The sequence below is a fragment of the Rhipicephalus sanguineus genome, chromosome 3 (assembly GCF_013339695.2).
Source record: "Rhipicephalus sanguineus isolate Rsan-2018 chromosome 3, BIME_Rsan_1.4, whole genome shotgun sequence".
Lineage (NCBI taxonomy): Eukaryota > Metazoa > Arthropoda > Arachnida > Ixodida > Ixodidae > Rhipicephalus > Rhipicephalus sanguineus.
Genome location: NC_051178.1, coordinates 133,670,944 through 133,682,873, shown reverse-complemented (window position 1 = coordinate 133,682,873; position 11,930 = coordinate 133,670,944). Strand labels below are relative to the sequence as shown.

Here is an 11,930-nt window from a genome sequence, read left to right as displayed (position 1 = left end):
GATGGGAGGGTCCCTATGCTCCTCTGGAAAGCTGTTGGGGTTCCTCAAGGCCGGAAAGCTTTAGAACTGCTGTCCTTTGTTATTATTATACTCTTTGTCGCCGTGGAAGTGCGTCACAGAACTGTGACGCACTTCCGCGTGGTCCGCAGCCAAGACAGCACAGGGCAATCAAGAAGTCCTTTTGAACAGGAAACTGGAAAGCATTTTTGCCAAACACAAAACTTTCAACGCGTAAAAGTAGTCTGCTGGCGCAAGCACGGCAAAGGAGAAATGGCCACTATGACGTCATCATAACTTGTTGTATCGGCTGCAGCATGGTGACGTGTGGGGGAAGTAGGGGGTCACTGTCAAGTCACTTTCAAGGGCGTCAATGTCGCGAGGTGCATCGTATAGCGCTGGATTGTGTACATGAACTTCGAAATTCATATAAAATACCTTCCACACTATATTCGCTGTTGATATTTTGCAGATGATATACGCATGTTCACGGGAATCGATCCCACAGGCTATCTTGGCCGCGAAATTTTGTGTCAGTACCTCTTCAAACGGTTTCTTAGGTAGTTGCTACCTGCTGTAGTCGCTTATGGTGCATTCAGACGACGGACTGAATCTGGATTTGTCGTGGACGCGGGCGGCTAATCGGCGGATCATCCGCCAGCAGGCGCATCCACACGACGGACTGTGTCCTAGCATTAGTGTGCCGGATTACCCTCGACCGCAGCCTCTGCGCTCACCTGCGCCCACTGCCAGCAGACCGGTTTGAGAGTCTTCAAAAACATGGAGGCCGACAGAAGCTCGCCTAGCTTTGTCGAGCGTGGAGTAATTTTGAGGACTGTAATTTGTTTCAGTGAGAACAGTGTTGTTGGCGGAATGGCTGGATGGGAAGAAAAATCTGCTTTACAGTGAGCTACTGAAGATTTACCTCGCTGCTGTCGCGCGTGGGGCGTCTCGTACGAAGGGAAGATACAATGATGCGCCGATATCGGCAGCTTTGTTTTTTTTCTTTTGCAGATAACAGGTACCGACAGTGCACAATGCACTGCTGCACATTATGTTTCTCCCTCTTGGTTCGCATCTTGACCTTAAAATCAGTGTTCAAACACGGGCCGTGTTCTGAGACAACCGCGTTCGGCATCAGCACCACTTTGCCGGCCGCAAAATATTGCATGTGCAGTGATTATAGCAACAACTTGCCCACTACTCTCCAACCTGCCAATCAGCACTCATTAAAAGTGATAGATATCACAAAGGTGGTTGTCTTAGAATACGACCCCAGAAATAAACTGAACTAAGCGCCAGCAGAGCTGAAATCAACTGCGAGGACAGCCGTACGGCTCGAGCAGAAGAATAGCGTACTGGTTGCCAGCCTGTTTGTCCGCCTAAGCTGTGGCGTTCCGCCGCCAGAATCCCGATGTGAAAAATATGTTGGGGTCATCAGTCCGCGAGCCGTGCGGTCGAGGGGAATCACTGATGTGAGGTCACGTGACATGCCGTCTGCCCCTCCAAATCTGGATTCGGTCTGTCATCTGAATGCACCAGTGGCCAGGACAAGGGCACAAGTTCTATTCTCAGCAGCGGTGTCTGTGTGGCAATGGGGGGTGAAATTAAAGAATGCTTGTGCTTATATGGAGTCCCCCTCCTTATCGTATTCTGGTTTTGGTGTGTAGAGCTCCAGAATCAATTTTGTTTAGTTGATGTGTTGCTGGCTAAGCAAAGGTCACAGCTGCTACTGGCTTGCTTTGTCAGAATTTTGCCAAAGGGAGTCTGCTGTACCAAAATCCTCTTGTGATATGCTACAGATGTCTGATAATTGGCCTTCATGCATCTAGAATACCTGATCCTGTTGGCATGCAGGAGAACTACAATTGGCAAGAAGCTCGCAGTTGGGCTGCGGCTATGCTGCTGAGTGCGTACTCGTTACGTCCTCCAACTGGTTTGTCCCAGGAATCGTGGTTCCTGGCACTGGACTCTGCCAGGCAGAGGCTTTATCGTCACGTCTTTCTACGAGCTCACCACCGGCTCTCAGTTTCTGGTTGGTGCCTTTTTTTTTTATCGGGAAACCGCGGTTGGTTTACTGCCATTGGTGGGAGGCTGGAATGCTTACTTAGCAGAATCGCTTGTTCTTAGGCCAGTGGAGTTAGCTGCTGCTGGTATTTGTGTATCTACTCAATTCTGACTTGCAGATTCTAACTTGCAGCTTTTCTGAAAAATGTTAGTCCAGTGTACTATATTTTGCATGATTGTAAGTTAATGCGATTGTAGTTAGACTCCACTATATAACACATAAACAACAAACAAACAAACAAACCTGTGAGGGCATTCTGTAACGAAAAATTAAGTCTCTTGGCTGACATGTCCTCACCCGTCACTGTTAAGCAAAACTCTCGTCATGAACTTCAATGCACAGGCCCTGCTGGCCTTTAAAGGGACACTAAAGGCAAATGTTATGTCAACGTTGATTGTTGAAATAGCGTTCCAGAAACCTCATAGTGCTTGTTTCGTGCCAAGGAAATGCTTATTTTCAATGAAAGTCACGTTTTAGTAGCACTTGACATTGAGCACTTTCTTTTCTCTTCTTTTTGTCTTCAAGCACGCGGCTTACTTTCAGTGGGATCGTAAGCACGTGGCAGCATCCCACGGCTGCGGCGGAAACTGTGTAGCTTGCGATGCTCAAATCAGCCGATGCCCGTTGATTGGGTTTATAGCATCATTTGTCAAGAGAAGAGGGAGCGATTTCTAGCTGACTGAGAATTAATTATAAATTCCAGGCACCATGCTGCGCCATAATATTAGGCTCGCATGTTCTCAGTAGCCTCGACTACCGATCGGCAGCATTTTCTGACCATGCTAAAAAAATGTTGCAGGGCCCCTTCAACATTACGGGTTTGGAAACACTTTCATCTACTTTTTATTTTATGCACAGGTCACATTGTGCATGTTCTCTGTGAAGTCGAAAGCAAGTCTCGTTGGCTGTCTGATCTCAAGCAGGAAGCATGCACACCTGAGGTTGGTCATCCTTTGTTTATTAATGCTTATCTGTGGGCCGTGTCTCTCATTACACTAATTGTGTGTTTTAATGCCTATGCACTTCATCATAATGAGTATGAAAAGCTGAAGCACAGCTGTGAAAGCTTGTAAATTCAAATTTTGGGGTACTTGAAATCTTGAATTTCCAGTTATCTGGAAATTCAAGATTTCCAGAACCAGTGCACCAGAACTAAATTCCTGGTGCACTTTTCGTAGGACAGTCACTTCGTTATTATGTTGTACCTCTGTGCCGAAACTAGCTTTGTTCAAATTACATTAGTGATGGGTTGCTTTCAAATTCTCCAGAAAAACCATAGAAAATTGCCAAAAGGTCTGTGGCATTGAAGCATGTGTCATCATACAAAGGTTTCTACTTTGAACTGAGTACTTGTGAACAGTTCGTTTCAGTGAATTCACAAGCACTTGTGGCTAATCAGAGAGGAGTGATCACGTCAAGCACGAAGGGCAGAGTCAAGTGTATTCTACCGAGTTCTTCAGTTGTAGGTGGTCTCTTGCAAGTTGAACACATGGCACTGAACAAAAACAATAATAATGCTTGCCACACTTGTCATCTTGCATGATTTCTATATGCACGCTCCTTAATACAGTTGAACCCGCTTATAACGAACTCGAAAGTGTCGCGAAAAGTGGTCGCTATATCAGTAGTTCGTTGTATATGGACTCTCCTTTAAAAACGTGCGCTTAGCGGCCAAGCCGTTTTTTTTTTCTGTGCACTATTATTAACGTGCTAACAACCCCTCCGGTGACAAGCTAAGCCTTTTCGCGTCGTGAAGCGATGCCTGCTGCGTGCTCACGAGTGAATTAACCGCCTTTGCAATGAACTGACACCGTTTCACCGAAGCGCGGTACTGCCACGTGGAGTCGATAATCCCTGGCTAGTTGCGTGCAGCGCGTCGCCTACTCGGCTCGCGGAGTCACTGCCGGGCCGCTTGCTGTATGCCGTATGCGCGCGTTTGTACGTTCTTCGTGCCTGCTTCACTCCGGACCGTGCACGGGTGCGGCGAGTAGCCTGTTTGTTCAACGCGGCGAAAACAGGCATTTTGCAAGCAACGCGCACTCTACGTCTCCGCGATGCTCTCGCGGCCCTGCACGGCGATGCGCGGCGCACTTGAGTTGTCACCAAGTCAAACACGTAGTATACGCTCGCTGTCAGTGCATCGACGTTTCTCGGTGCCCGCGCTGCGCAAGAACAGCGAGCTACTTTCATTTCTACAAAGCGACGCGCACTTTAAAGCGGTCTCGCACGACGCGGCGGCGGCGAACTTGCGAATGGCAGCATGGCGCGCTCGTACCGCCGTCAATCCGCACAGTGTACGGCGTACGCCACGCGCAGCCGAGCAGATATCTACAGATGACTGTGATATAATGTTGTCGGCTATAAGTCATAACTGCACGTTCATCGACGGCCACCACTTCGCCTTCGCTCTTTTCTGATGCTTATCCGCGAAGGCATAGCCGCAATCGCGTGGAAGTCTTTATCACCGATCGACCGGTCTCTGCCGTTACCGAAAAGACGGACGACCTTTTGCGGCACATTGTGGCGTGGACGAGTTTAGGGACGCAGTGAACCTTTATGTGGTGGAAAGTTATCGCGGTTATCACTCCTTGCATTTATGCCTTCTTGCGTTCCAAGGCATTGTTTGATTCATCGTAGGCGGTTGTAGCTGCAGAGAACGGCGTCAGGAAAGGTTAACGCGTGCGAAAGCTGAGCGCAAGGCTTCATGCTGCCTCCTTTTTTTTTCCTCACTGCCATTCTGCCACTGAAGAAAAAGGCTGGAAAGTGAGCGACCTCGCTCGCAGCGTCTGAAATCTGCGTGCGGTGCTCGCCGATCAGGGATATCTTAGTCGCGAGTAAACTAGAGCGGGGCACGCGCGAGCGAGCGCCCCTCTCACGCTTTAGAAGGCCTGTTTTTTTTTTTTCACTTTTTTTTCGCTTCGTATGTGCCATACTTTTACCACGACCGTGTCTGAAGTGTTCGTTGTAAAAGTAGGAGGCTTTGAAAAATGTTCGCTATATGTGGACGCAGCTTCAATGGTTAGCATTGGAAAATCGTAAGTGCACCCAAATATGGTCGTTATAACCGATAGATCGTTATACGTTGGATCATTATAAGTGGGTTCGACTGTATGTGGGAAAATACAGAGAAATCGCGTGACGGGTTTGCATGGTTTTTTCAAGATTGAAGGTCGTAGCAGGGGTATGTAACTTGGACTTTCAGCATTCAGACTTTTGTCTAAGGGCAACTGACGTATGGGAAAATGTGTCGTTTAACACGTGCCCAATGCCGCTGTTTGTTCTTTTGTTAGGTGCGAAAGAAAATCTACAGGAGCCTTTTTGATGGAGAAGGCACCGCGTCGTGGTTTCTCCATGACCCAACCCTTGTCAAATGTGCCTTTGAGTTTCCGACCATTGCGGCTCTTCAGGAGCATGATCAAGGTGGGAATCAAATTTTGTCAATTACATTGTGGTGGGTTGGCTTAGAGGACTTCGAAAATACGCATTGGTGCATTGTACTTTCGTATGTTTGCATCAAAAGCCTTCAGCAAGTTGTGAAAGAGACCAGCACCCCTAAAGAAGAGAGTCATATACAGAATATCATATGTGCATTTTAATATCTGTTCACCAAAAAACTTAGAATTATAGAATTTTTGAGCTCATGGTTTATTTTAGAGCTGTACGAATGGCGAAATTCTTGGTACGAAGCGAATTCGAATAATAAAGTTTGAGTGCAAATCGAATCTAATATCGAAGTGAAATTCCAGAAAAAAAAATTACACCATCTCCCGCTAAAGGGGACCATGAGGCGATGCGAAGCCGGAGCACTTGCATGATCGCGTTCCGTTGGCGTTCGCTGGGCATGCTACCAACCTCGAGTCGTGGAACGCGAAGAGGAACACTACGCGCGTCGTGTCTTCCCTCTAGCCTGGCCGTTAATTCTCACAGGGCATGCGGGGAACGTCGACAGGCACGCGAGAGAGAGGCAGCGTAGGAGAGGAGAGAGAGGGGAAGGGACGCGCATGCGCTGGCCCTCATCGTGGTGCTGCGCAGGAGAGAATTTCAGCATGTCGAGCCCGCATTTCAGAGGAACCAACCGAGGCAAGCGCTGGACTGAACGCGCGCAGCGCTCTACCACTTGAAGGAGAGGAGACTAGAGGAGGAGAGTAGCGTATGCGCCGTGAGAGCAGAAGCGAGAACGCAGGAGAAGCGCAAGCAGGTGCTGAGAAAGAAGTGGAGAGAGTAACGCGCAGCTGTTGGAGAGAGGGAAGGAGGAGTGTCGCGCACGCGTAGTGTGAGTGCGGACAACACTGCGTGTGGATTACCACGCCGCCTTACATACCCCCGAGCAAGAGATACTTCGCATCTAAAATTTGCACAGGATCCCTAAGCTTATTCTTAAAATAGGAACATGAAAGCATTTCTTTTGGCTAGGTAGGTGAAGCGCTGAAGGGGTGGTGTTCCCTAGTTGTCTTATCAAGAATGAGGCAATGCAGAGGCTGAATTGTACTTATTTACATGATTTGGTGCAACCAATGTGGTGTCGACAATACTTTACACATGAAAGGAAAGGACGCTATTTCTTCAGCTTCTCCTCCTCCAACTTCTGTGGCGGAGTCTGGAGTTCCTAATCTGCCCCCATAGACGTCAATGTATAAGAACTAGAGCTGTGCGAATAGCAAAATTTTGGGTGCGAAGCGAATTCGAATAATAAAGGTTCAGTGCGAATCGAATCGAATAATTTTCTAATATTTCTCAAACATCTTTCGAATACTTCGAAGCGAAATTGCAGAAAAAAGTTAGAGAGGATTCCTAAGCATATCCTTATGAGATAGCAACATGAAAGTGTTTCTTTTTGCTAGGTTGATGAAGCGCTGGCACGGGGTGGTGTTTCATAGTTGTCTTATCAAGAATGAGGCAATGTAGAGGCCGAATTGTATTTATGTACATGATTTGGTGCAACCAAAGTGTTGCTGACAACACTTTACACGTGATAGGCAAAGATGCCATTTCCTCAGCCTCTCCTCCTCTTCCAACTTCTGTGGAAGTCCAACTGATGTGGCGGACAAGGGTGTGCTCCCTTCAAGTCCGGAGTTCCAAAGCTGCCTCGTAGACATCGATATATAAGAACATCTGAAATTTCGGATGCTAAATAGCTTTGGCGTCCGATTTTTCGAACTTCCTGCCCAAATTTCAGATGCAAAACAGCACTAATTGAGCCCCCACCTCTGCCACATCTTTCATCTCCATGCTGGAACGAGCGTTTTCTTGAGTTAATCCATTTGCAACCATAGCGGAGCTTGAAAGGCAGCTTTGCCGCAATACGGGGATGTGATGAGGTGAAGCATGTTAAAAATCTAGGGACCACTTCGAATCGGACGTTGACTGTGTCTTGACTAAGTTCGACCGTAAAGGAGCTTAAAGGCAGCTTTGCCGCAATACGATAGTGTAATGAGGTGAAGCATATTGAAAATCTGTAGGGGTCACTTCGAATCTGACGTTGACTGCGTCTTGGCCAAGTTAGACCGTAACAGAGCTTGAAAGGCAGCTTTGCCACAATACGGGGGTGTGATGAGGTGAAGCATATTGAAAATCTGTAGGGGTCACTTTCAATTGGACGTTGACTGTATTTGTTTTTGGGAAGTTCGAATAGCAAACACTATTAGAAAAATATTCGAAATTTCGAATATTCGCACACCCCTAATAAGAACATCTGAAATTTTGGACGCTGAAACTCTTCGGCGTCTAATTTTTCTTTCTGCCCAAATTTCAGGTCCGAAACAGCATTAATCAAAGCCCCCAGCTCTGCCGCGTATGTCATCTCTTAGGTTTGAACCAGCGCTTTCGCGAGCCAATCTGTTGGTGGCCATAGCAGAGTCCGAAAGGCAGCTTTGCCTCAATGCCATAGTGTCATGGGGTGAAGCATATTGAAAATCTGAAGGGGCCGCTGTCACGGCGCAGTGCGGCAATGTCTTTACGGGAGGCGTGATGGTGGCAGGCAGCAAACACGCCAGTATGGCTTAAACGCTGACAACCCTTCTGATAAGCACCTTCAGTTAACTGCTCAGTAGTGCATGTGGCCTAGCGTGGTGGTATGCGATAACCCAAACACACTTCGTCGCTATTCATGCTGCCTCTTTGTGCGAAACCGCACAGACACATTGCCTTCATGAACGAAAGCAGATCGCCATTGCTGCGCCCGTGTGTGGTCAGGAACGGAGTGGGCATCATGAACACTTCATGACAAATGCGTGCATACGGTACAGCAAGCACCTCGCCATTGACTGTGTCAGTTTAGTTGGTGATGTGTTGCACACAACTAGGAACGTTTGGCTTCACGCGGCACCAAATGTTGCGTATCAGCAGAGATTCGGCGATGTGTGTGCGCATTGTTTACGTGCGCACACGCATCGGGGAAAGCTGGACGAGTCGTCCGCTCTTCTGCCACAGCCTTTGTGTTCCGCGTTATTTCCAAATGCTCCTTGCGAGAGTGCCGTAATCTCTTCCGTGCTTTGCTGGTATTGGCGCTGCTCATCGTGAGACGCAAATTTGCAATTGGCAGTTGGTACGTAGTTGAAAGGGGTTTGCGGCAGGTACCGAACACATTCACGAGAGCCCGGGCACGCACCAAAATGCCTGATATGTGTACTGGGAGGAATTAAAGCTATTTCAGGTGTGACTGTGGCGATCTGATCGCTTGAGCGGAATGAAAAAAAAGCATGAATTCATTTTTTTGGACGATTTTGCAGTCCGTAGGGAGTCTGAAAAATCGGATGTTTACTATTTATCTTCCGTGTGTTCGAATACTTCAAATAGTCAAATTCCAGAGTGAATCGAATGGAATAGCAAACGCAATTAGAAAAATATTCGAAAGTTTGAGTATTTGCACTCCCCTAGCTATATTGTTGATTTTGGCAATGTGAAAATAGAAAAGAGGTTACGCTAAAGACTATTTCGCACTTAGACTTATAAGCTTTGTGCATCATCAGCAGTGGTAGCCAAATTTATGTCCACGTCACAACAAAGGCCTCTCCTAACGATCTTCAATTTGCCCTGTCTTTTTTTAATCACCTCACCTAGCTTTTTGCCTGCCTTGGCTGTATTTTCTATCCCCTGATATCAATTCCTACGCTCTCAATGACCTGCGGTTATCTGTCCTACACATCGCTGTACCTACCCTGATTCACTTTTTTCTCCTAATGGCAACAAGGATGTCTGCTACCTTTGTTTTCTGATCCACTCAGCTTTCCTTCTGTGTTACACCCATCATTCTTCATTCCATCTGACTAAAAGGCTATTTGTACTTGCCATGCTGCAAATGATGTAACTAAGATATCATGGGTGAAGCATTAATATTTATTGCCATAGGGGTTACAGGAGCCATGACATGCCTAGATTTGTGTTGGCTTGGTATTTCCATGATAATGGAAGTGGACGATGCAGCTCCCTTTAGAGCTCTGTGTATGGCGCTCTTTTAGTTAAGCACCTGCAAGTACATAAGCCTGTGGAGCTGTGCAGTGCTTGTGCCATAACAGTGTAATGATTGCACTGAAACTACCAGTATTCTTTGTTCTAAGTGCTGAGCAACATTAGTAGGCACGAAATATGCAGCTTTGGCCAGTGCTCAACAGTGGCGATTCCAAAACACTGTTTGAGGCTATCTAGCAATGTACACTACACTGTGTTCTGGCAATTGCAAGATCAAGCAGTTATAAATTGATGGCTGTTTCAGAGAGTAAAGCTGATGTATGCGTGTGCCTAGTTCTTTCTTTCCTGAGCCTATTCTCCTTTTCCACCAACACACACATTCTCTATTTAAGCACTTTTCATTGTCCACAGGGTGTAAGTTAATGAGCAGCGAGCTCCGTGGACTTGAGGTCAATGAAACCACATGATCTGATGTGTATGCACTTATCTGCTTTCCAAGTGCGTAGGAATTTTGTACTGATAAAGGAATGGGGCTTAGTTTTGAGCAAGGATGGAGCGTTTGTTGTTCCGCTTGTAAATGCATGCTTGTTTGAGTGCAAATAATGCCCACAAATGGGATGGTATTCCCCCTCTCTCTTCTACGCATGCCTGTGTCTGTTTTTGAGGCTAGGGTTGGTTGGTCTCCAAATTTGTTGTATTGCAAAACCGTGGCTGAAACAAACAAAAGTACATGGTGGTTGGAGTTGGGCACAGGTATGTGCTTGCATTCCTGTTTTTTTGTTTGGTACTGCTATGTTTAAAATTCGTAATAAATCATTGTGCAGAGTCACAATGGCTGCATCCTTCATCTCTTAACCATCTGGTCTGGCTGGCCTTGCACTGGAGTTCAATACAAGACAAAAAGTTTAAGGGCACTGAGCACTTTTTCGAGGTGAGTCTCCTAAAGTTAATCAATTTGCAAAAGCATCAGGATGGTTTGGAACATGCCTTTGACCGCCACCATGTTGCACTGCCTTTTGTCTGTCCAGGTGCGAGTGTTTGAGAGGCTACAGCGAGAGCCTCACGCATTTAACTCCGGGGCAGCGGAGACATTGAGCCAAATGGATACTTTGGCATTCCTGGAGGCGACGCGGTACTGTGCAGCTCAGTCGCTGGGCCGGAAGTCTATGCGTCCCTCACAGGGGCCCTTGGCACTTCCTCCTCACGTGGGTGTGCAGCTGTGCACGGGTCCTCAAGCCGAGTGGTGGAATGCTGCCTACCGACTACACACCAGCACTGCCAGGTGAGTATGAAGAAAGCACGGTTGGAGCTGGAGTTGTATTACCCTGTCGTGTTACATGTGCTAACCTTGTGTGGTCTATATCTGGTGTTAAAAGTAGAACCTCTCAGGCATAAGCCTCTTCTTTTGCATCCGTCATAATTTCACTCTGTATGTATGCAGTTTCTTGTTTTTCTCATCGGGACCTGCACAATCATTTGTTTAGAATCATATTGGACTTTGCAGTGGGGCATCTCCGCTTTTTCTTTTCCTTGCATTACAGCATGCATTGTGCAAAATGCATCGGTTAAACATCCCATAGTTGGCCTAGTAGAATTAAACAGAGCAGCTCTGTGGCAAATTCATGTTTTCACTCATTTGTGCAGGATTGAAGACCATTGGAGAACTTCCGTTTGAGCATATCAGTGCCCCTGGTTGCACATGATTCCGATCCACCAGCTCTTTCACACTTCTGCCAAGGCGATAAAGAGATGCTAAAGAGAGCAAGGATTTTTTAAAATATATTAGTAACTTAAAGGGGCCTTGCGACGCTTTATCAGCATGGTCAGAAAATACTGCCGACCAGTAGTCGAGGCTCCCAAGAACATGTGAGCCAAACATTATAGCGTAGCACGCGGCTTGGGATTTACTATAAATTCTGAAAGTCAGCTAAAAATCTCACTCTCTTCTCTCGACAAATGATGCTATTTACTCAATATCACTGCGTAATTGACTCAAGTTCCACGCCATTGGCGGATTTGAACATGGCGCACTCAGTTACTGCGGCTGCCGTGGGAGGCCGCCACTTGCCCGCCCGCGCGTATGATTGCACTGAAAGTACGGCGCGCATTCAAAGGAAAAAAAAAGTGCTCAAGGTCACCAGGCGCACGTGACGTACCTTCTTCCCCCGTGCCATTCCTCCCTGCTTAGCTTCCAGCGCTTCCGTCGGGACGGGAGAAGGGAGAAAGCAATTACAGCGTGTGAGAGATCCTTGTAACTCCGCTCCTACTGGACGGATTCTAAAAATTTTTGCGGAGGTCGATTCGTGAGGCAGTAAGCTCCTTGAGTGAAGCCATTCCATGGCTACTTGGAAAAGTGTTGCCGGGCCCCTTTAAGCTTTCACTATACGAAAAGCACGAACCTTACCGCAAGGAGGTGCTTTATAAATGAAAAAATGCAGATAATGACACCGCCAGTTCC

At 47.1% G+C, this 11,930-nt stretch overlaps 1 protein-coding gene across 1 annotated transcript in view; it reads left to right on the top strand.

The window, feature by feature from the left end:
- LOC119385864 (uncharacterized) overlaps positions 1-11,930 on the top strand; it is a gene marked incomplete at its 3' end in the record, with an annotated part of 42,074 nt that overhangs the window by 22,343 nt on the left and 7,801 nt on the right. Inside the window, 5 exon segments of the mRNA XM_037653233.2 lie at positions 1,855-2,032; positions 2,924-3,006; positions 5,356-5,485; positions 10,297-10,403; positions 10,501-10,754. Coding sequence (XP_037509161.2) covers positions 1,855-2,032; positions 2,924-3,006; positions 5,356-5,485; positions 10,297-10,403; positions 10,501-10,754 — 752 coding nt within the window.